The 26,491-nt window shown below is 29.3% G+C and overlaps 2 protein-coding genes and 1 long non-coding RNA gene across 4 annotated transcripts; 1 reads left to right on the top strand and 2 right to left on the bottom strand.

Moving 5' to 3' along the window:
• Positions 1-4,027: 4,027 nt before the first annotated feature.
• Positions 4,028-5,302, bottom strand: LOC106797176 (uncharacterized). The gene is made up of 2 exons (XR_001386300.3): positions 4,931-5,302; positions 4,028-4,316 (listed from the first exon to the last, which is right to left on the bottom strand). It is a non-coding gene; the product is annotated as an uncharacterized lncRNA (long non-coding RNA).
• On the top strand, positions 4,527-7,732 carry LOC100778274 (pentatricopeptide repeat-containing protein At1g01970). Of its 2 annotated transcripts, none has more exons than XM_003552295.5 (3): positions 4,527-5,612; positions 5,792-6,400; positions 6,939-7,732. In XM_003552295.5, the coding sequence occupies exons 2-3, from the start codon at positions 5,933-5,935 to the stop codon at positions 7,713-7,715; spliced, it is 1,245 nt and encodes a 414-aa protein (XP_003552343.1). In that variant the 5' UTR covers positions 4,527-5,612; positions 5,792-5,932; the 3' UTR covers positions 7,716-7,732. The 2 variants fall into 2 exon arrangements, with proteins under 2 accessions (XP_003552343.1, XP_006602756.1); XM_006602693.4 differs by having other exon boundaries at positions 4,527-5,621.
• Positions 7,733-12,565: 4,833 nt separating this feature from the next.
• On the bottom strand, positions 12,566-17,210 carry LOC100777737 (LOB domain-containing protein 18). The gene is made up of 2 exons (XM_003552294.5): positions 16,454-17,210; positions 12,566-13,099 (listed from the first exon to the last, which is right to left on the bottom strand). The coding sequence occupies exons 1-2, from the start codon at positions 16,760-16,762 to the stop codon at positions 12,704-12,706; spliced, it is 705 nt and encodes a 234-aa protein (XP_003552342.1). The 5' UTR covers positions 16,763-17,210; the 3' UTR covers positions 12,566-12,703.
• Between the last annotated feature and the right edge of the window lie 9,281 nt (positions 17,211-26,491).

Genomic DNA, 26,491 nt, shown 5'->3' with positions numbered 1-26,491 from the left:
ACGCTAGAGCCCCTGCATAAGTTGTGAAGTGACGACGTTATTGGATGTAATGAAATGGATAATGTAGGGGTAGTTACGGTTTTAAGTATTGCAAACGCCGGAGAAATGGAAGAGCTTTTTAATTATTGTTCTTCTTTTCTTTTTTTTCATACGGATAATATTTTATATTAGTGATTTAGACTTTCGGATTCATTACTTTAAAAAATTTCATTACACTCTCTGTCTTTTTTTTTTTCTTATCAATACTCTCAGTAAAAAGTTTAAAAAGTGAGATCTTTGACATACGATTTTTTTTATTGTGAAATCGTATATGATTTACTCATTTTCATACTTTTTTAAAAAAAAATATTCATTATAGTAATTTTTTAAAATTCTAACCATTTCCACAACTAACCCGTAAATAAGTTCCCTTTCAAGTTAGAGACAGGCTATTACGACACAGTAAATATAAATTAATGCTATAAAGATATTAATTAAGAAATATAAATCGGAAGTCTTTGTTAATGAATATTACCAGTTAATCGTATTTTGATTTCTATTTTTAATGGGATTTTCAATGTTTTTATTATTGATTATTTAACTGATATTATTTTTAAGACATTGATTATCTATTTATAAATAAGTTATTTCTACAGTTGTATTTATTTTGTGGGATACAGAGTAAACATGAAAGTTTTTAGTGGTTTTTTTTTTTTTTACCAAAGTTTATTATAATTTTTTTGATTTATTGTCACACGAATATGACAAGAATATTAAGGATCTTATTTCATTTTAACTCGCATTTTTATTGAGATGGACATGAAGAAAAAAATGAACGGAAAAATAAAAAAAAATGTGAAATTTGTTGATAACATAATCATAATAAAAATAATTGTCCTAACGTATTTTCATCTTAATTTTTTCACTACTCAAATGTTATTATTTAGGTATTTTATTGATAATGCGGTAGAATGTTCTTCTATAAATAAATTGTTAAACAAAAAGTATTATCATTTTTAATTAAATCTAATGACATAAACAAACTAATTATATTCAGTAAAATAATTATATTAAAAAATTTAAATTTTTTACTAAAATAAATATATTATTATACAAAATTCAAATTTAAAAAAATATTCACCCAAAAAATATCTTAAGTAAATTAAATAATATAACAAAAATAATTATATTTAATAATATTATTTTCTTAATAAAAAAATTAATTTAATAAACTCTTAAAAAATTAATTTAATAAATAAATAATTTTAAAACCAATTAAAAATAATTTTATATAATATAATATTTATATTTTAAATTAAAAAAAAAAGTCAAACCCGGTCAAGGTGACCAAACCCGATTTCCTAGTGATCACGTAAAAGTAATATACTTTGAAAAAAACAAATTAAATAAGTGTACTTTAGGAATTTTTAGGAGAGAGAATATGCACTTTGTTAAAAAAAAAAAAAATCCTTGTATTAAAACTTGAGGGTCACAACATGACACTTTTATTTTGTCATTAAAGCAGACATATGTGGCCTACCTCTATGGTTTTTCATAATTCTTTCCTTCATAGGATTTAGTACGTGATGACAGAAAAATATCAAAGAAAAAAAAAAGTCAAATGACACTTCCTTCTTTTAGCTTTTATTTTTTTAATTTCATCTTTTAAAAAAATTATTCGAACGTGTTTATCATATTCTGGTGTGCACTCTTTATAGTTACTTATTAATATTTTTGTTTAGAATGCTTGAATTATTGATTGTATTTTCCTTTGCTCTTTATAGTTACTTATTAATATTTTTGTTTAGAATGCTTGAATTATTGATTGTATTTTCCTTTGTAAGATTAAATGAGATGAAATGATAATTATGATGTGTGTTGCATCCTTAATGTCTGCTATACCATAAATTCACTGTTGATTCATGAGCTATGAGATTGACCATCTTTATAATTTGTGAAGTGTAGTTGGATATTATGGCAAATCGTTAGGTGATGCTGGTAGTCTTGATATTGATGGATAATGCCTTAATGAGTCCTTAACTTCCTGCGTGTATGTTGTTAATAAACTTATTTTTCTCTTGATGTGTGGATTAGTGTTGTGAAAACCTTTTGAACCGTATATATATATATATATATATATATATATATATATATATATATATATATATATATATATATATATATATATATATATATGCCTTGAATGAGTGTGTCTTTCTTGATATGTAAACGCATGACTACTTAACTCCCTTTGTTTTGTGTGTAGTTATGAATGTAGTTGTTGAAGTTTGTGATTCCTAAATACATTCTTAGTGACTATTTAATTCTTTATTCTTATATGTATGTTATATACTTGTCATAGGAACCTTATAATTCTATGTATACTTGTAGTATGGTGTTTTGCCTTAATTGCATAGATAGTATGGTTGTTTGTGATTTCTTGTTCTTAGTGATGCTAATACTCTATAGTTTGATGACTCATATCGAGATATATTTCATAAAAAATACTCTTTTGACCGTATCTTTTGATTCTAGTGCAACCTATTCTTTGTGTTGCGTGCTTAAGTCAAGTAATTTGATTACACTTGCAAGCTTGAATATAATTCATTCCTTGTGTTATGAGCCTACATCAAACAATTGAATTACTGATGTTTCTGTCACAATTAAGTGAATTGTTAATATCTCCATATGAGTCTACGTTATGGTCATGTTTTCGTTTATAGAATTCATTTGAAATATTTGTTGTTGATTCTGGATGAGTGATCCTTCTTGATTTAAAATTATTGTCTCCTAATCAATCAAGTGTTCATCTTGTTATTGGCTATTCATCTTCCAATCATGTCTTGTTAAACTCCTTGATATATTGTCATGTTGTTACTTCTGTTACGAATGAAGAGAGACTTCGCCCTTGACAATCACGTTAAGATGTTTCGAGAGAAAATACTTGAGTAGGCATGATCCTTGTTACCTGTAGACGAAAGTCAAACTTAGTAAGTCATGTACTTGTGTTCCTTGAGGATATGCTTAGTTACCACCTAAGTGCGAGATTGAGAATCTTGTAGGCATAGTACCTATAGAAACTTGTAACCATAGTTCGTGGAAAATATCTAGTATAGAGTTGTTTGAGAACATAGAGTAGTTGGAAAAATTATGAAGTATAATTAAGAGGTTTAGTGTGAAACCTTAAGAAGAGAGTAAGGTAGTTAGTAGGGCATTAATCACTAAGCATGGAAGAGTTCAAGAATGAGTGTTTTTGTGCCAAGTAGATGACCTAAAGGATTATTGATGATAGTTGTATAATTAGCAAGATAAATTTTAGTTCTCTTTACCTTAATATGGGAAAAGTTTGAGGATGCTCTGATGACTACCTTAGTACCTATTGTGGCCTCTACGTGTACCTGGTCATGCCTAGACAAGATTGATGTCCCTGTATGTTCATGGGATGCATGGACATGATCTCTCTACCTTAAGTTACCTCTTGTAGTGATTTTGGTGATTGACACTTTAGTGTGTTTCCAGTTAAGTTGGATTATGGGGTGTATCATAAGATTCTTAGAGACCTTTGGGAATCACGTTTCGTGCTAAGAGTTTTGTTATGTATTTTAGTTAGATGATCATGACCCTTAGCATATGCTACGTCTAGGTGAGAGATGGTTTTAAATCCTTTTTGGACAAAAGTTGTTTTGAGATGAGAAGAAACTTAAGATTAAGATGAGACGCCCTTTACTAGTAGTCGAACCAAAAAGTTATTTTAGGATTCCTTGAATTAACCTTAACCCTTGTTATAGATTACTCCAATAAGTTTAAGCTTTCTAGTGAAATTCCTATAAGGAGTAAACCTTAAGTTTGAACAAGTTTACAGAAATAAGAAGTGATTTGTTCAGTTTATTCAATTAGCACCCAATTAATATTAGGTAGGAAATCTTAGAGTGGAACCGTTACAATTTTTTGAACCTAAGTGAGAGTTATGAGTCAAGTATACGAAAGTTAGAAAAATTGTGTTGAAGGAAGAGACTTAAATCCAGGAACTTAGAATCTAAAGATCATATAGCTTACCTGGGATCTTGATTATTAGCTCAAGAGAAAGTTAAGTACAAGGTTAGTGCGGAATGGAGTGAGATGAGATGAGATGACAACAATAGAAACCGTTACACACTTACCCTATATAAGCACCATATTGCTTTCAAATATTATAGTGGGCAATGATTACCACCATTATAGAGGAACAAAACAAAAAAAATTCAAAGTTGAATACCTAGCAATGTGAAATTCTATTTTCTCTCAACAGAGATGTTCTATTCAAGTAGAAATCGTAAAATATCTGCTTAAAGGAATTCCTGAAACCAAAGCAGATTCATAGTTCAGAATATATTTGGCACATGTGAAGCCTAATCAAGCTATATAACAATGGGTGAGTTTGTTTATACTTTAAAAAAAACAACTTTAAAAAAAGCACTTTTTAAAGAAGCAGATAGGATTTGCTTCTTAAAAAAAGCAAAAAACTGTTTATTTTAAGTAAAAGGAGTCTAGACAAACATATCAGAAAACCATAAAACTGCTTATTTTATTTTAAAAACCACTTATTTTGAAAAATAAGCTTAAACAAACTAGCCCAATATGACATTTACATACTTCTCTTCAGTCTTTCCATATCTTGCATCATAAACATCATAACTCCCGAAATATCCTCCACAATTTCATTTTCACGTTAACAACCCAAATGAAAGTGAAATTTGAGTTATCAACCTTGACAGAAAATTGACAAAATGCAGTCACATTACCACTTTCCAGTACCATGTTTAACACCCCATTACATCTCCCAGTTGTCTATGACAGTAATATCACCATAATTAAACCAAGAAAGACTGACCAAACATGCTAGCAACTTTAAAGTTTAAACTAAATCCCAAAAAAAGTAAAGCAATATGATAGCATACAACACAAATTTTACCTTTCACTAGTCCTGAAGACAGCTCCAGCATTCTCCAGTAAGATCTTCAACAGCTCCAATGCCACAATCTTCCCCTTCATCAACTGTGCGTCTTCATGGACAACTTACAAAGAGCCCTGAACACCAAAAAGGCATCTCTCCTGAGCTTATTCCCAATCTGAATCTCCAAATCATCGTCCCTCTCCACCACCTCCTCTTTCCTTCCCTCCAATGCCGTCTTCTACATACTGATCTCCCAATACTTGGCATCCAACATGTCCTCCTCAGTGGAATCCAACAAATCTGCCGGATTCCCTGCCTCCACCGTTGCCGTCATGGTGGTCTCAAACGCGCCGTCGTGTTGGATTGAGGATTACGGTTCCGTTTTGCGATAGGCTTCGAGTTTGGAAGTGAATTGACTTAATAACCGTCCCTAAGTAGATCGTGTTGAGGGCAATTGTGTCTTTTCGGCGTTTCTGGTTCTTTCCAACGATGATAAGAGAACCCAATTTTCTAACTCCGAAACCAAGCCACTCACTCAAAGTAGACTCTCCAAACAGAAGTACGTACTGCGCGGCCGAGGAAGCATCCGAATCCGTTGAATAGGAAGCCTTTGATCCACTTTCTGAGAGCACTGAATCATAGCACCAGCACCTGAATGGAGTCATTTGAATGGGAACTCGTAGAGTTATGCATTGAATCGGTGAGTTTTGTAAGATCTTCGCACCCTTTTTCTGTTAAGCTTTGCTCATAAAAAAATGGCATCTTGCTTGAGAAAAATATTTGCTATTCCACAGGAATAATAAGTTGTGTTAGCGTTTTTCTTAACTAATATGTGTTAATAAATTAATTACCAACGTTTGCTTCTGTATTGAATTTTAGGAGCATGTTTAGGATATCACTACAAGGCAAGTGAATGCTGAGATAAAAAAAAAAAAACTTCAACTTCTTATGTTCCAACTGCTAGCTAGTTCTGGACGAATATCATAGGATATAACATGTGTTGGCTTTGATCACACTATAATGATGGGCACCTATTGCAATAACCTACTGTGCAACTTTTATCATCCAAACTACTCAATAACCAATGATGTTACCAAATTTTGTCGAGTTCTGACCAGAGGAAACTCATTATGCCAAAACCCCGTTTATTTTGGTTTGCGTAAACACCGTTTTGATTCAGTATTAGTGAGTGTTGGTTTGGAGGAAGTTGTTAAAGAAGAAGGGAAAGAAGACAATGACAGAAGGTATAGGTGGATTGAGGTTGGCAAAAATGTCCCAAAAGAACAACAACAGGCCATATCTAAACTTCCTTTCAGGATGGCCGATCGATGCAAAGCCTTGATGAGACAGATTATATGTTATTCTGCAGAAAAGGGCTCCATGTCTGATCTTTTGAGATCATGGGTGAAGTTAATGAAGCCTACCAGAGCAGACTGGCTTTCAGTTCTGAAAGAGTTGAAAATAAGGGAACATCCTGTTTACCTTGAGGTATTTCACATTTTATCTTTGCTTGATATATTATTGGTACTGAGGTTTGAAGCTATTCAAACTATCCAAATTGCATGTGGTAGTGCTGTATTTACCCCTTTGATTTTGTTAGTTTTAAATGTGAAGACCCACGCCAAGATGCAAGTTTGAGGTTTATGTATTTACCACAAAGTAGTGAACTTAATAAACTAAAATAAAATAAGAAATTAAATTTACATGCATGATGGAAATTGATATGTTGTCCATTTCATGGCTCTTTGATTGGTAATTGGAAGGGGAATGCAGTTTTTTCCTCTAACCATCTAAACCTCCTGGTCTGTCGAGTAAGTTTGTGAAGCAAGGGAGTGATTTACTTGTGTTGAAAAGATAGGAAGAAAATTTAAGCAACATGATATTTATCCAACTGTTTTTCATGGTAGGTGATCATTTTCTTACCGGATTCCATGCACCTTAATTTGTTTGTGTTATGAGTGAAACATTTTATTTCCTTTATGCCTTACAGTCTAAAATTAATCTGCGGACTTATACACATTTTTAGGTTGCAAAACATGCTCTTATGGAAGAATCCTTTGAAGTCAATATTCGTGACTACACAAAGATAATACATTATTATGGCGAGCACAATCTATTGGAAGATGCGGAAAAATTTCTCACACTCATGAAGCAAAGGGGCTTCATCTATGATCAGGTAATTCTGACTACCATGGTTCACATGTACAGCAAGGCTGGCAATCATGACCGGGCCAAGGAGTACTTTGAAGAGATCAAATTGCTCGGCAAACCTTTGGATAAAAGATCATATGGCTCAATGATCATGGCCTACATCAGAGCTGGAATGCCTGAAGAAGGAGAGAATTTACTTCAAGAAATGGAGGCACAAGAAATACTCGCAGGCAGCGAGGTTTACAAGGCGCTGCTTAGAGCCTACTCTATGATTGGTAATGCTGAAGGTGCACAAAGGGTGTTTGATGCAATTCAACTGGCCGGTATCACCCCAGATGATAAGATTTGTAGTTTGGTTGTTAATGCTTATGTTATGGCTGGGCAAAGTCAGAAGGCTCTCATTGCATTTGAAAATATGAGAAGAGCAGGTATCAAACCTAGTGATAAATGCATAGCTTCAGTGTTGGTTGCATATGAGAAGGAAAGTAAGATAAATACTGCATTAGAATTTCTAATAGATTTGGAGAGAGATGGCATTATGGTTGAGGAAGAAGCTTCTGCGGTACTAGCTAAGTGGTTCCGAAAACTAGGGGTGGTGGAAGAGGTAGAGCTTGTTTTAAGAGACTTTGTTACTAGTAATCAGATAAGCTAATGAACTCTTGAAAATAATGCATGAGAATATTTTTTTTATAACTTATATCAAGCATCGGAATGTATGTTACATTCTCAAGTTCACATTTTGGGAAATTAATTTTGTAAAAGCAAACACATTCTTTGGTATAAGTATTATATAAAAACAAAACAAAAATCTGACAAAGCGAACCTCAGCGATATATCTTGAATAAGAATTAGATTCCAGCTAAATTAATTCTCTAACCAACCAACATTTTGGACACACCCAAGTGGGTAATCTGATTGAATCATTTAAGTAATATATAAGTTTAATCTTTAATGAAAATTTCTCAATCAAATTTCAAATTAGATTTTTATACTACATTGATCGATTGCATTCATTGTCTTTGATATATATGTTGCATGCTTTTTCTAGAAAGTGATCAGCTACATATTCTCCCAATGACCTTACACAAATTTACACACACGTGTCCCATACTTCTGGCGAGTTTTCGTTTTCTCAAAAATGGAAACATGTTCAGGTCGACAAATCTGTTTCAATTAACTTCAAAGAAAGTACGAACCAAATAGACGAGGGAAGAGATTTGTGGAGAGTACGTAATTCAATTTCTATGCTTTTACAGTAACAAAAGTTGTACTATTTTTTTTATGGCAACAAAATTTATACTATTAACCGATGAAATTATGATAAATTTTTTAAAGTGGAATAAGAATAACTTTAAAAGAATCATTTCTTCTCATTTATTTTCTTAAAATTTAATAATTAAAATTAATTATTCGTTATAATTATTAACTTTCAAGAAAATAAATTATGCAAAAGAAAATTAACGGTGAAAGAATTACTTTTAGAATAATTTAATTTCTCTCCTTTCAAGATAAGTTAGTAAATGTTATAATAGTCATGTAAGTTATACTAAACACTAGATGTTGTAGGCTTGCATGCTGCCTTTGATGAAGCCTTCGACACACTCTCATTGTGCTTTGAAGGTTCCAAGAGGTTCTCTGTTCTGATCTTCATTTCAAGGCTATATATATATGCAGTCAGCTATTACTTCAGGGACTTGGTTAGCTTCTGTTATTGAATAAATTACTTCAAATTCTCATGATAAGTACTAGAGATACAATATATGGGAGATATAAGATTGATTTTATAATTAAGAAAATAAATCATAAGTTTAATTTTAACAAATTAATAATTAATATCTATAGAAGAAAAAATGATTACCAACATGAACAACTTAATGGTAAGTGAAGCAGTTCATTTAAAGAGATTTTTTTTTTTTTACTTTAATCGGAAGAACTATATTTTGAATATTTTTTACAACATATGGTTTTTTGCTTTATTAAAACATGAGATTTAGAGTGTGTTTCGTCTAGTTTATTTTTAAATTTTTTTCTCCTTAAAAGAAGAAGCTGGGCCAAACAATATTTGAATAAAGGTCCTTAAATTTTTAAAAGCTTATTTATTTTACGAAAAGGAGCTTTTAACAAAAGTTCCCTAGAGTAGCTTTTGATGGGCTTTTGCAGAGCTTATATTGCCAAGGCTTCCATCCGATTCAGCGTAAGCCTGTATTCTTCTTCTTCTTTAATTTATTTTTCAAAAACAACTTTGGATTGGACTTAATCGATTGTGTGTGCAGTAACAATTTGCTTTTTTTTTTTTTTTATCATATGCGGTAACAATTTTGCTTCTTAGTGGATTCTTATTTATTCAATTTTTTTAACGAGATTTGATATTATTGAACTATATTCAAATAATTATTTTTACTTCTTTCAAAATATTATTGTACAATAAATAATTAATAAATATTATTTCAAATCATCACTAAAATAAACTTAAAAACTTAAATGCTTATACTTTAATATTTTAATTTACTTTTATAATCATTAAAATAAATTTATGTAATTAAATTAATTTTGCCCAATATTTTTATTTGATAAATACTTTTTATTAGATAAGATAACTAATTTTAAATAAAATTGATATTTCCAAAAAAAATTACCAAACACCTTTTAGATTAAAAAGAGCTTTTAAGTTAAAATAATAAAATATAAAAAACAACTTATACTTATTTTTAAGCTCTAATATTTAATTTTTATTTAAAAGTAAATTTTAAATAAAAATTAAGTTGGGTTAAACACACCTTTAGTATATTTACTTTTAAGCTGACCCAATTAATATGATATGTTGTAGGATTGCATGTCTTGCTCTATAGCTAACAAAGCAAGATGGCTTGATTCATTGAGCTTGATCCAACTCTACCTATCTCTTAAATGGGTTAATTCAATCCAACTCACTTAAATTTAATTCTTAAAAAAATGGTTCAATTCGGCTCATCATGGGTCATGGGTTAAACAGGTCGGTCAATCAATTCATCTAAAATTTTTTAAAAAAATATTTTCTTTTTTCAGAAAGAAAATTTAACAAAAAAAATCAATTTTTTTAGAAAAATAAATTTAAATAAATTAGAAAAATATTAACTAAATTAAATCTTTCATTATTCATACACCACAACAAGACATATTATCACAAGTTAGAAGCCTTGAATTATAATAACAAAACTTTTAAAAATATTTTTGAACAAAACACTAAATAAAATAACGTTGAACAATATTATAAAATGCTAAAAGTATATTTTAGGTGAAGTTTACTCTATTTATAGTTAAATGAACAAGACACTACGTCTTAAAAAATATTATATTATACTAATTGGTAATTTTTTAGATGGATTAGGTGAACCAACCCAACCTACCATGAATCAAGTCATACGTGAATTAGGTTAAATTTTACAGTCCTGGTTCGACCTGAATCCATAATAAGCTATATAGATTGACCCGTGAATTTGGATCCATTTTGATAGCTATGTATAAGTGGTTAACAAAACAAAAACATCACTTATATGGTACTATGCAGTAATTGTGTTTATGAAGATGTCTCTCTCACTTTAGTGCATCTTACTGAGAAAAGTGACTCCTATTAAATGATGTATATATGACATGTTCAGTTTAAAGATAAAATAACTAAAAATTATGCTTTAGGTCCACTAATTAAGAAAAAAAATATATATTTGTTAATAATATTTATAAAAAAAAACCTCATACATTAATAAAAAAAGTCACAGTACGTTTAGCAAAAAGGCTCAATATATTTAAAGTAAATTTTTTTTTAAAAAAATTACTTTATATCTCATTTATTTATTGTTGGACCGAGCTTTGTATCAGATTATGTGCAAGTGAGATAAGCTCGAACTCGATCTAAAAGGAAACCATGAGATTGAAATCCTTAGAATCAAGTCGACATTTTATTTATGTCAAATAGATTGCAAGTACTCAGAACAGAAGTTTAGTTCTGTTGAATTGCATCATGGCATGATAACATATTTTGTAGCAAGGGTTGAGAATCAATTAACTTAATTGCTTATAACACATTTTTTCTACCATAGCCCTCTAAAGCTATATTTATGCAGATACTTTGCACAGTCGAAGTAATGATTCAGTCAAAACACATTTTTACATTAGCGTTTTGCTCCTCCCCATTCCCGCTCTCTTATCATGCCTGGCGGGAACGAAAGTTCACAAAATCAGCGGTCCCAAAGTTCAAAAAACCACTATAAGTCTATAATCCTGACAGAAAGTTAAATAGAAAAAGAAGAAGAAGAAGAAGGAAAAGAAAGGGAAAATAAGAAGAAAAGATCGACTGTTATTTTCACTAACTGCTCTATGTTGTCTTAAGTGGTTGAGAATAAAGGAACGTAATTATATACAATTACTCATATTACCCATGTGTTTAATAGTGTCATGAGATTATTGAAATGGATAATGATAGTTAATTTTACCTCACAAATGATTAATAACCATCACATGTGGCTGATTACATGTATATATAATTAATTTTATTCCACAAATAGATTCAGAAAAACGAACATGATCATTTGTTTATAATTATCCATAATAATAGTAATATATATAAGATAATTGTAATATCTAACTCTGATTAACTTTATCTCACAAACGATTACTTATGTGGGTGCGGTGGAAGAAGCTTAACAACGGTGGCAAAGAACGTGGTTGGTGGAAAGGGATGAGAGGTTATGTGCATGTGTGTGGTGGTAGAAGGAGTTGCTGTGACATGGCATCCCTTAAGGTGTTGCATTCGCCTCACACAGAATCGAAGCAAAGTCATAGAAAGCTCCATTTGTGGTGCACTTCGTTGTGTAAATCCTTGATTATGGTTTTATTGGAGTTGAATTGAAAAGTCGTCTATAGGAATTGAATTTGAAAGGTGTTGGGTTTATAACTTTTAAAAAATACAATAAGAAAAAAGCTTGTAGAAGCTAAAAATCATCACTTTAAATTAATTATTTTGAAATTTAAAATCCTAATGGCATGTCTCTTAAAACATAAAGAATCACAACAACAACAACAAAAAAGAATTATTAAAACATATATAATAAAGGTAACATTTAACCTAATTTTAAATTCGGCATTCATCATCCTTTATCACATCCCCTTAGACGTAAAAATAGAAGAGCCACTTATTTTACAAAGTTTTTTCTAAGCACAAGTTCCAAAGAGGCAAATATGGGATGTAAAAGATTGCAACCATGAAAAAACTTTCAACCATGGTCAAACATGATCATTGTCATAATGCGCATGCATCCTCCTCTTTCCATAATCCAAGACTCATTGACGATCGAGAGCCACATCTTATACTATCAGCACGTACTCGATCGCAAAAGAAATTCGAAATATAACTAGCAAGCAAATGCATGTCTATACTATAGTAAGGTTTTTTTTTTTCCAACAACACAAAAAAGGATAAAAGAAAGGAAGGAAAGAACAATCATATATGATCATGATTATTATAATAAATATACTTGCTCATATATATATTGAAATATGTTTGAAAATTTTAGATCCCTTGCTAGTCTAGTTTCTAATTAAATTCCATTTACCAAAAGAAAAATATATAAGTTCATTAATTTATAAAGCAAAAAAGATGTTTGATCATTTAGAATGCGATAGAGATGGTGAAGCATTGGAGCTTGACGCAGGAGGTGATGGAGGAGACCCATGTCTATGAGGAATGTCACGTGCCACGGCTTGAATGTCAGCACCAGAGGTGGTTGATGGAGCAGCAGCAGCAGCTAGGTATTGACGTAAGTCTATGGCCCTCTGTTGCATGGCCCATGAAGTTTGGCCCAGTGGATCAAAAAGTGAAGACAAATCATAGGTGGTGGCCGGCACTGCCGCAACTGTGGCCGGCGGTAGGTCGGCAATTGAGAAACCGGAGGGTGGTGCTGCCGTTGTTTGCGGTGGTGGAGGAGGTGGTGATGGTTGAGGTAACTCCATTTGAGCAAGGTGGCCATGTAGGTAAGAGAGTTCTGCTTGTAAGCTTACCAGCTGTAGAACAATGAAGCAAAAATAAAAAATGTTTATACATTGTGATTATTTAATTATTGTTTAAAATAAATCCATGAATTATCCTAATTTATGGGTTTAATTACCCATTTAATTCTTATAATTTTTACACTTATTTTTTTTAGTGAATGTTAATAAATGAAATTTTTAATTTTTAAGTTTAACAAGTAAATTTTTTAGTTCCTAAAGATTATATTTTAATTTTCAAAAAATGTTTAGCGTCAAATTTTTTTAACTCTATTACTTAAATTTTTTTAATAAAATGACTTTTTTTTAGAATTAAAATATAAATTTTAAGGATTAAAAAATTTACTTATTAATTATAAAAACTAAAAAAATAAATTTAGAAACTATAAGTATATAGAAACTAAATAAATAATTAAATTTAACTTATTTTTTTTCTCCATCTGAAGAATTACCTAGGGCGAGAAAAATTCTATGATAGTTTAGCTAAAAGACAGATGACATTGTTTTCAAACAAATTGTTTATATAAATTTGATGGTGTACTAACTTGTTTTTTATATTTTAGAAATCAATTACAATAAATTTCTACGACATTATTTTATTTTCGGAAAAAATATTGGTGTACACAATGTTATTTAACACCTATATGTAAGATAAAAATATGATGTAATATGAAAATAAAATTAAAAAATAATAAATGTTAATGATAAAGTATTTGATACATAAAGATTTCTATATCATCACTCTTTTTCTAGATCAGACACTCATTCTATATTTGTGTTTTTTTATTTTATTGTGTCAACACGCATCTTTCTCTCTAACCGTTTTATGCTAAAATTTCCCCTTTACATGAACAATAATAATAATAATAATTTCCTTTCACGAAAATTTTTCTTCAAATAGAAAAATAGAGAAAGACAAAATTAATTATAAATGAAACAATATTTCTCTCTCCATAATAATAATGTAAGTATGAAAGCGTAACTTTAAACAAACTTCTAGAGGATATATAAGCAAGAGTTTTGTACAAACGAAGTGGCTTCGGAAAATAAACAAATTAACATGATTAAGCTTGAAGGAAGAAAACAATATAGTTCTTTTAAAAATTAGCATTTTTCACGAAATAATTTCAATACTAATACATTTCTAACAATGACTAATATGTATTAGAGGACAAAGATTAGCTACTTATAATATAACAATCAAATCTTTGATTTCTAAGATAGAGATAGAGAGTACTTGCATGATAGTCAAGTACATATATATACTAGAGCCAAAAATTTATTCTGAAATGCTAACAGTATTTTCTTTTTAACATTTTTTTTATTATATGATAAAATTTTAAATTAGTCTCACTAGAAAGTCAACCCAAATTATTTATAACTCGTTTCTTTCCCTACTGTGTTACAGCATAAGTGAGATAAAAAGAAACTACAAACCAAAGTAGATTACTGCAAAAGGAATTAAGAAAAACTTCCTTCTACGAAACCATATTTTAAGGCCCTAGATTCTAGCTTATAAATAGTCAGAGATAACGGATTAATATGTGTGACTTCAAAAATAATAAAAAATTATGAGAAAATATAAAAAAAATTACTAAGATCTTATTATTCACAATTTAGTAAATCATCTTTTGAAACACTCTATGAGCTTATATGGTGGACAATATATGTTGGACAATAAATGTATTATGTATGTGTGTTCTTCCTTTCACTAGTTATCAAGCTACAGTCCCAATCTTATAACACTATTCTAAAGAAAATAAGGTAAAAAGGGAGATTTTTTCCCACCTATATGGAGCTAGACAAATAACTTCTATGTGTGAATCAAAGATGGTTATATATAGGGTAGTCCATTAATTGGAGTGTTAGACAACTTATGATCCACTATGAATATAACAAGTTAGTTTATTATTTTAATATATATATATATATATATATATATATATATATATATATATTATAAAAAATGTATTATTATACATCTAACTGTAATGGATGAAGGATCATCGATCGGTTATCCTAAAACACGCCTTTTACATTTTTAGAGATCACAGCATAGCTCATTTACACAGATTATGTATCTGGAAGATCCACTCAGGTGGGAGAAAAAATTGAGATAGTCATGTGTTAAGATTTAACCGTTTATTGTCTAAATATAACTTCTATAATAGAAATATATTATATTGAGAATGGATGTGAGTTTCTAAAAACCTTGTTTTGTCATGGTCATTTAATTTTACAAAAAGATAGCTAGGGACAAAAATATTTATTTTAATTTTCTTTATCAAATTGCTTAATTTAACCCCTGAACTAACCGACCATCTCCCCAAAACCTGCAAGAACCAAGGAAGTAATGGCCCATGCCATAGACTACCCATTTATGTAACAGCCGACCACATCATTTGTTAAATAAATAAGAGTTATGGATTTCATTGAAATGCATAAAGACTGTCTTCCTTATTTCCATGGCTTGGCGAACCCTACTCTTATTTTCCTCTTCCCTAAACCTCACTTTTGTTCCTCTTTCAGAGGTAACAAACCACTTGCTACTACAACAAATATGCAAATTGCAAAATCTTTGTTGAAAGATTGGGAGAAATAAAACAAAAAATAAATTTACTAATATTTTATATATTGATGAGTTCCATCTCCTTGCAGTTTCATTTAGAAACTCACAAGCTACACTGACTTCAATAAAATAATAATAATAACTCATTTCTTTCTTTTCCATTGTTTTGTGGTTTCAAAATGAGATTCAAAACCATCCAAGTCTTATGTGAACACAAAACGAGGCTTATCTAGATCAGTTTTCACTTTACTGGTTTCACTTTATTGGCTAGCAAACAAAACAAAATAAATTTGGGACGTTACATATGAGTCATGCATGTATCATTGTTTAATTAGCGGTTTCCAGTAATTTCATATAAATTAAATAGTCTAACAATAATCTAATTATGATACTGATCATTCTGTAGTCAATAACAAAAATGGAGTAAAAATAAGTCTTCTCTTGCTGAGGCTTCTAGGTTTTATACTCGCATTCACCAGTTTGATCTTATTTCGATCAAATTGTATTTTTCCTTTTGTTGCGAATAAGCTTATTTGTCTGAAAAAAATGGAGTATAAATAAGTCTTGAAAACGCATACCAGTTCTATGATTCCCCTGGTTAACTTGGTTAGCTTAGTGTGCAGGGAAAAGAAAAACTGATAATTAAGATAGCCAAATTAAAAGCAAACAATTAAACAACAAATATATAATGCATATGCTAGCTAGGAAAACATCTTCATCTTTATGTTACAAAAACATGTTTAATCATAATTCTATCAGAAGTTATTATCAAAACCAATAATTAATTAATCTATGATTACCTGTTGCTGAAGGGCAAAGATGTGGGCAACACAGCCATAAACTGGATCTCTGATCCTTGATTGTGCTTCATAACAAATGGTGATGACCGTATCAAGCCTCCTATGCACTGGAATGCTAAGAAGGAGCTTGGAGACATTGCTGGCCCCAAAAACCTTGTGCACCGCAGCAAAATGGCTTGTACCTTGCTCCGAATCAAAGTACGGAGCAAAGATACAACCCGAAACACACTTTCTCCTTAAGAACTTGCAAGCTCCACAAGGGCTACCAGTACCACTACTACTACCACCACCCCCGTTACCACTACTCATGGTTAATGAGAATTATTATACAATTTTGTTTTAATGGCTATACCTTAAGAAAGGTGTTGAATTGAAAGGTATGAAATGATTAGGTTATAGAGTTAGGATTTTGTTAGACTCATAGCCTTATGGAAAGAGGGAGAGAAGAAGGAAAAGGAAGAACAAGAACGGACGGTGGTGTTTGTAGGAATGAATTTAACTAGGATACGTTTTTTGTGGGGCTATGGTAATTTAATGAGAGGATTTAATAGGGAACGAAGAAGTCTTAAAAGCCACGCGAAGGAGCAAAAGCTTAACCTCCACATTTAGCTGTTTGCGTGAAGAAAAACATGAGATATAACCTAATGTAGCTTACTATTTTCCTCAAAACTGCTTCACTTTTCCTCTTTTGTCCTCATTCCTCTCGTGATAGTGAATTCATTCAACAAAAACGCATGCCCTTTTTCCCCCTTTCTCTCTCCAAAACACGCACACTTAACACTTCTCCCAGTTGGTATCATGTGAGTGCAAGGTATGTATTGGGAGGGGAAGCTTTGAATTTGGACCAAGAGATGATGTAATCATAATAGAGGTTTTTGTAACTGAGCCAAAACCAAAGTGAAGAACCATTATTATATGTATGTATAGAGAGAGAAGAGAGGGAGAGAGAGTCAAGGAGAATGGATATGTATTTTGGCCATTGCTTGTTTTAACTTTTAAGCTGCGTGAGGGCAAAGGAGCGAACTCTCCTTTTATGATCGGTTTCTTATTAATTTCAATCACACAATTACATATTGCTGAAACTTGAAAGGGGTTGTCAATTTATCTCAGTAAAAATAGGGTTAAATAATCCCATCGTGAATGATTGATGTAGTTAAGAAAATGTATTAATTATCTTTCAGTACATGAAGAATTACATTAAGCATCTATTATTTAATCCTATTTTTATTTAGGATAAATTAATTAGACAAACCCTTGTTACAAAATGCAAAATGCAAAATGCTTAGACTGGGAGTTATGATATATGAATGCTTGTGTGTTGGTTCTCTTAATTTGGTGTTAAGATATGTTGGGTTGTGAATATGAATTGAATATGCAAGTTACAAAAAGGGAAGTGAAGAAGCTATGAATGTTCGATTGGTTTTAAAAAAACAAATGTCTTTTTCTACTCTCGTTTTTTACAATAAAAAACTGGTCTTTTCTACTTAACTGGTCGAGATTGTGAATTACCGTACGTGAATGAATAAAATTGATATGTTGATTTCCATTTTGATAGAAACGAATAATCCTGAATTCTATATAATTTCAAACTAATATCTGCCAAAATTATTCAGAGTTATAAATTAATTTGTGAATTAAATATATTATTCATTCCTCTAAATTAAATATCGAGTGCTCTTTATTTGGTTCGTGTTTTTCAAGTTGATATTTTCAAATTTTTATATGTGTATTAGTCTTTTTTGTTAGTCTCCTATTTTGAAGGTTTAAGTGTCATTTTTCTCTTTATATTTTAACTATATCATAATTTGAATTTGATATAATCTATAAATTTATTATTTGATCCTAATTTTTTGAATTAATTAAATAGGTACTTAATAAACAAAATGAATAGGAAACTAAGAGATGAATAACAACATTTTTTTGGGTAAATGCCCATTGTAGTCCTTGCATTTTGCAAGCATTAACTATTTTGTTCCTATACTATAAAAATGATTACTTTAATTTACAAACACACAAATTTGTGACAATTTGATCTGATTGTCAAGTTATAAGTACATATGTGTCATATTGATGTTAACTTGACAAATCCATGACGAGTGCAAGAGACGTTTCATGTTAGTTAACAATTTCTTTACTAAATTGTCAATAAAAAAATATTTCATTATTGATTTTTAAATTTAAGAAGATAATAGATATTTTAAGAAGGTTATTCTTCCAAATTTTGTGTTAATACGTTTTTATCCAATGACAAAATGGTATCTAATAAATATAACTTAATGATAAAATAATTCATGTTAATTATAGGAATTAATTATTTTTCAATTTTATTCTAAATGCACATACGAATTAATTATAAATTTTAAACCTCAAAACCCCAAATTTAGGAATTAGGAGTATTAACTGAAAATTAATGAATCTCTTAACTAATTAATTTTAAATTTCAAATCCTCCAAAGTCCAAATCAATTTATGCACTTGAAAATAACTCAGATTCAAGAACAATAAAGAAATCAAACAAATTAATGGCATTAATCGGCAAAACAAACAAATTAATACAACAAAAAGAAAAAATGGATAGTCAATCAATGGACACTTGTCATTGGTTATCCTAAAAACAAAAAGATAGAATTAACAATTTGATCCATATCGATCCATATAAATATCTACACCAACGCTTAGAGATCACTTTTGTCACTTGAATTTGCTCCATCGTCTTTCATGTGTTACGTCACCAAAAGCGTTAATAAAAATGGGAATAATTCAGTTAGCACACTAAATTATCTTTACATTTACATAATATTTGTGGATTAAATTGATTATTTTTATAATATAGGAATGAAATTGTCAGAGCCGGCAAAATGCTTTAAATCATATGTATCCTTGCTACCGGAGAATAACATGGAAAAGAAAAAAAAAATATTACAAGAATTAAATTAATTATTTTAAAAAAGAAAAAAAATTAAATGAGACTCGTTAAATCTGGCGGAAAAAAAAAGTTAAGGAATAAATTATAAATGAAATAAACCATAAACTTACATTTCGAAATTAATGAAGTAGCGTAATCAATGTCAAATAATTTTTTTTATGAATGAAATACTATTTATTTATTCCTGAAATGATCGCTCGTCACGGATATTAATTATTTTTGTACATGTTATGCAGCGTATAGTTGCCTCCGTTTCTTAATTGTCGAATTTTAAGAAAGTTTTGATTTCTATTTATATATTTCTGTTTATAAATTTTAACATGACATCAATTACTATTTTATCAATTATATCTTTGTCTCATAATCTTTAATTAATTTATACATTTATTTATTGTGAAGTGTAAAAAAATATAAAATAATTTTTTTACAATTATTTTAGAAGAATCAAGAAAATTTATTCTATTTCTTGATTTATACATAACAACTTAAAAGATAAATAAAAAAAGAAAATATGTAGTATAAACTTTAAATAGTTTAATAAAAATACAATTAATTTCGTTAATTTTAATATTTATTAAATATCTATATTTTTTTAACTTTCTTAACAAATTAGGTAACTTGCTAATTAGTGAGACTCTTTCATATTTTCGTTAAAGAAAACTCTGATAATTAAAACTGAAATTTTTTTATCATTGGGCGAGGAAGATTTCCGGCAGGCCAGCAACTAAAAAAATAAATAAATCTTAAAAAAAAAGTCGATTAGAAGTCTATCAGTATGCAAGATACTTAAACCACTTCGATTCCTCGTTGGAAATTTCAATATAAAAAAATGTTAAAAGATAATTTTTTATCATCATAATATTAATAATATATAATATTTATCAATTTTATCAATAATTAAATTTATAACGGATAATTTAACGACTAATCAACTTTAGTACATTCTTTCTTTTGAGTCACATTTTTATCTACAAGTTGGTTAATTTCTACCCCTTAAGTCTCACGCAATGCAAAAACATTTTCCAGTAGTGCAATTAAAATGGAGAGTTGGATGGAAAAATAAAATACCATACAATTGTTTTTTTTTTTATAGGTTTCTCTCTCACGAACCTTTTTTTCCCCTTTCATACACACTGCGAACCAGCAAGACATTGGAATCAAAGAAAAAATTATGAAATTCGATCTTGATCCGATTGAGGTAGTGGGTCATTGATCCAGTGGATCAGTAGTTGGTTCGATTTGATTCATTATATATTAAAAATTTAAAATTAAATAGGTATCTATTATATATAAATATATAACTAATATTATTTAATTAAGAAAATTCATTCATAAATCAAAATTCAAAATAACAATTGAAATATTAAAATTGATAACACAAATCAATAAATAATAATTCAATAACATAATTACATAAGTCTTGTTATTTTTTTGGAGTATTTTTTTTGTTTTTTTTACGTAAAATGGGTTTTAAAAACTGGATTGAGTCACCGATTTACCCCAAATCGATCGGGTCTGGCCGGGTCATTTTAGACCAGATGCATGACCGGTCTAATAATCAAACTGATTTGGTTATGCCACCAAATCTCGGTTAGACCGATCCAACCCGACCGGATCAGACTGGATTTTTAAATTATATATGGTTCAAGATTTTATGGTGTTTGCTTTATATTTAGATTTGACATTACTTTGATTTTCAAGTTTCAACGAAGCAAGAAAATGGAAGGGGGAGGGTGTAAGTGACGAAGATGGAAGGGTAAAATAGAATAGAAAGAAAATAAGAAAAAACAAAAATCGATGCCAATGAAAATGTAATTGTATGTAAATAAAATCGCAGAAATGTTCAATAGTGTTGGAGTGGCGAGACCTTCATTGTATATTTTGAATTCTTATGTTCTTGGTTTTATGTTGATAGAGTGATATTAATTTTGTTTTTGTGAGAAAATGTTTCGATAATGATTTTTGAAGGAAAAAATATTTTTTTGTTGATATAAAAATAACAATTCTCTATAATTGAGATAACAATATCTTGGACATCTATTGACTTACAAATGTATCTAAGGGAAAAAAATGTTTCTTATGATTTATGGTGGAGGATCTATTCCACTTTCCCATGCAAGAAGCCACCTATCTACAAAGCTCAAACTTAATATAATTTTTATCAATCAAATTTTTTTTATCTATAAAATTTAAATTTAATATCTTATTTAAAAAAATCAAGTCCAACTTCACCTTGATCAACAATGTGTTAATTCTTAAAAATTTGGAATAACAATAACACATGAAAAGAAAATAAAAAGTAATGAATATTTAATTTATTTTCTTATTGAATAACTAACTTACCCAATAAAATAGTCCATTACTGAAAACATTTTAGCAAGGGTTCATTATAAGATAGAAGGAAATACATATGATTATATATATTAACCGTAAACGTTAACATTAACTACAATTTGACTAATTGAGATTAAACCAACAATATTAATAGGGGTTTAATTAAAAAATTTGATAATTTAAATTAATAAATATATGAAACTTTAATGAAAATATTTATTAATAATACTGTTTATATGTTTTAAAATTACATTTGAAAATACTTGCTAGCTAAAATGATAATTCTGTTTAAAGATTATTAATTTTTGCAACCAAATTCGTAATTTATATTTTTCTAATCTAGCATAAAGTATTCAAATGCTTTTGGGAGTATTTTGATACTTTTCAGTTTAGAGTATTAGAATACTCTGAATTATTTGAATACTTGTATTAGGAAATTAGAGACAAATTTCTCTACAAAGTATTTGAATACCTTTTCAAGTATTCAAATAATTTTTTAGAAAATAAAAAAGCAGCTCTTTTTAGTATTATAATACTACTCTGCAAGTATTCTAATACTTTGTATTCTCAAATGTAATTTTAAAGCATATTTAAATCAAAACCATAGAAACATTTAAGTGAGACTCATGCTAAATGCCATCAAAGATTAAATGAAGATGCACGTACAACTACTTAAAGAAACAAAGCAGGGGGCACTCAATGTTTATCAAATGATATAAACAAATTACAACTCAAATGAAATATTGAAAGAGAATATGGAATTGGAATAATCAAAACTAAAGACTTAAACAAGTAACAATTTTGAAGTTTAAGAAACTACACCCTCAAACATGTCAACAATATACCCGCATTTTTATTATGCCAAAGCTTTCAAACAATTCATTGAAAAGCCACTTTCAATTTGAATGCAACAAGGGTGATAAGGCTAGCTTGATGACAAAGCTTGCAGGAACTAGAAAATGTATTTTCGATCCTCTTTAATGTGTGCATTCATGCAAGACAAAAAAACACAAGACCTTTCTCTTCCTTTGTCATTATCAAAAAAATGATATCAAATAAAATACTAAATGCACAAGAAATAAAGGTCATAACAAGCAAATAAGACTAAGATAATATCCACACTATAAAAATATTGGATCCATATACACGTAAATCGAATAAAAGTGCTAAAAACAAGAGATACGATCAAAATATCTAATTTCAAAGTTTAAACAGCACTTATCATTAGAGCAAAAGGTATCAAAGCAGCATTGTTGCAAGAAAAACATCTTTTATTTCAGCAAAAAGAAACAATAATCGAGGTAAGAACATAGTGCATATAGCATCAAAACATAATGTGTATCATCAATTATAAAAAATAATTAATCACAATAAATAATAAAGATTCTCAACAAAAACATGATCAAAATGTCAAATATCAGAGCACTTAGATGTTAGAATTAATGTCTTATGTGAGAGACATGTGACTTATGTAGGGACGAATAAGTAAATGATTAATGATTAAGGATTAAATTGTAATTGGACTTAATAGGAGAAGTTTCTAGAGATAAGTGCTACTTGATGGGAGTAGTGATCATAAGAAGGACTTAATACCCATTAACGTAAAATAAGGTCCCCTTCTTGACTAGAAAAGTGTTATCTCTCACTCATAGTCATTACGAACGGAGAGAGGCAGAAAAGAAAGGCCTAAGGAAGTGAAATCTTATTTATCTCCTCTTTTAAGGAAATCAAAGTGCACCGGAGAGAAGTTCATATGGAGAAAGGTACAAGTCTTCCTATGGAAAAAGGTACGCATCATTATCTATTGTTTATTGATTGTTTGTGATAATCATAGGTTTCAAGATCCTGTTGTTTCCTATAATTAATAGTCTAGGAAACTCCTTAATGTTTTACATGTGGTATCAAAGCATGTGTTATGAAATTTATGATTCTCCAAGAATGATTTAATTTCTCCCAATTATGCATGAACTCTAATTATGAAATTTAGGGATAATTTAATTTCACCAAATTATGCATCAAACCTAATTATGAAATTTAGGGATTTTAATTTATGTTACACGTATTTTTAATTAATGTTTTGATAACGTGCCTCTCGCGTTAATTATATTTTCCGTTGCAAAGTATGAAATTATGTATATCATGAGAAATTTAGAATAATAATAAAATATAAGATGACTCAAAATCGGAAACGAAATTTAGTATTTAATATGTTAACTTTAGAAAGTAATGTAAAATAATAATAAAATATAATTTTATATTATATATATATATAAGATGACTCAAAATCGGAAACGAAATTTTAGTGATGCGAAAATGGAAGATTTTTTTTAATATTGTATATAACTCTTGAAAATTAAAATGTGTGATAATAATAAATAAATTATATTTTTTAATGAATGTAATAAATAAAATTATAATAATTTAAATAATACATATATACACAAGTTATTAGCGAGTTATCATAAAGTTTTGACTTGATTCATTTAATTAATAGTCAAATTTATATTTTCTTAAATCAAACAAATGATGAGTTTAATCGAACATATATATGATGAGCCATATTCAAATAAATCACAAATAGTTGACCTTATTTGCTCTCTTAACCACTTGCAAATTAACCAAACATGTAACCACTATTAAGTATATATCAAAGAGTCATTATCATGTAGGTAGTTCAAGCAACATGGTCCCAATTAAGATACATGAATTAGGAAAATGATCTTCGTGCGATGCAGCACATGATATATAGAAGATACATGAATTTACTCTTTGAATTGCTTTCTAAGCTTGTCTCACTAGTGTCTTGTAATTAGACCTAGCATGCCTATAAGTATAATTTATGCTAACTGTACAAAAATATATATAGAACCAACAGGGTGGTAATCTATTATTCTTTAAGAAGGGCCCCATGATCACCCACTCGTGTGATCAACACCTAGGAATGATTAGAATATAATGCCACAATAATTATCATTACTTGCCGGAATTTAAGTTTGAATATTTGTGTTTTGAACTACAGGATGTCACCTCAAGATGCGGCAAATCAGCTGCTAGCTAGCTTAGGCCAAAGTGCAATTATTTATGTGGTGCATATGATTATATTAATTATAACTTCTAAGAGTTTGAACTAAAGAGGAGAGAGGAATGATTTAGAAAATCATTCAAATGATACTTAGATGCTAATTGACACGTACGTAGAGAGAGAGAAAAATATACAATAGATAGATATATAATATGGTGTGATAATAATTAAAAAAAGAAATTAGATAAATTATAAGAGTTAATAAAAAGTTTTATAAGTGTTTATATATATATATATATATTATCGAATGATTTTCACAAGATCAATCATTACATTAAAAAATCTCTTTAATATTCCTTCTCAAACTCATCCTAGTCCAAGTATCCAGAAATCTAGTGACTCCCAGCATGTTTTGATTTCTTTTTTCTTTCTCTGAAGTTGGGATATCTCTGGTGAATAAGTTTCTATTGCATGCAATAGACATTTGCCGTATTATTTTATATTTATTTTAAGGGGGTTCATTATTAGTTTTTACTCAAAGTATATGGAAAACATATTTTATTATTAACATATATGGCACCGTTCCTCCTGATAGTGATACTTCTGTAAGTTATAGAAGTGGCAACACGGACTTGGCCAAAAGCAGGTCACCATGAACAGGAGAAAAGGGATTTTTTCTTCTTCTTTTCAAGCAGGCAAGGAAATTGATTCTTCTTTCAATTTTAGGGGATTTGTTTAAACACAAATAGTTTCTATTTTTCTAACAGTTATTGAGACTGTGATGTTAAAGAGTTTAAAATCATATTGTGACTGTAATACTTGCTGTGTCCACCACCTCGTCAATATCAATTGAGTAATATTAATAAAAACTGCCAGTACTCCTATATGCATCAGCTTGTGACAATTAAAAAAAATCCTGCACAAATGGCATTTTATTAATTTTCATTTAAACTATAGTGCTTTAATTTGAAAGAAAAGTTATTCATTTGTACCTTGTGCTGTGAACAGGTTTGTGATCTAGTTTTTATGTAATCTAATTAAATCTATAACTATAATAAAAGAGATATGATAACCCCATTTAGTTTCCACATTTTTTAAATCCATTTTCCCAAATAAGTAAGTATACATACACTCAAATAAGTTTACATGACTAAAGAAAATATAAGGAACTACTCATCATAGACACAAACTGGTAGTGGAAATGCAAACATGTATTGAATAATAAATAATACACTAAAACTGTTTTTATTTTTCTCATTTTTATTCAAATTTTATTCTGTATATTAAGCCTCCTTCTTCCACTAGTTTTCTATAATTAACTATAACGCAATAGCAACCATTTCCCCATGTGAATGTTTTACTCATAGTCTTTTGTCTAACTAAACCAATCAATATGTATGCTTACCGTGAATGATAAAAAAATGCTTACCATGATACATCAAAGTATTTATATTGGTACGATGTTTTCACAAGAAAGCAAATAGATCGCATATACTATTATATAGTTATAGCTAGCTTAGCTTGATGGAAAATGATTAAAATAATTTTTAGTCAGACTCAGACCATCTCAATTTTGTAGAATAAATTACTATGTGTACACAATATGTCATTGAAATAGTCAAACCAAATCTTCAGCTTGATGACAGCCAACTTTTTTCTTCTAATTAACAACCACTTGATGGTGATGAGTTTGTTTTTAGTGAATCTCCTTATTCAAACTTTATTCCCATATCTTTTATTGGATATTAAGGCTTTCA

The sequence above is a fragment of the Glycine max genome, chromosome 18 (genome assembly GCF_000004515.6).
Source record: "Glycine max cultivar Williams 82 chromosome 18, Glycine_max_v4.0, whole genome shotgun sequence".
NCBI classification, from domain to species: Eukaryota; Viridiplantae; Streptophyta; class Magnoliopsida; order Fabales; family Fabaceae; genus Glycine; species Glycine max.
The sequence above is the reverse complement of the archived record's forward strand: the minus strand, read 5'-3'. Positions and strand labels throughout refer to the sequence as shown.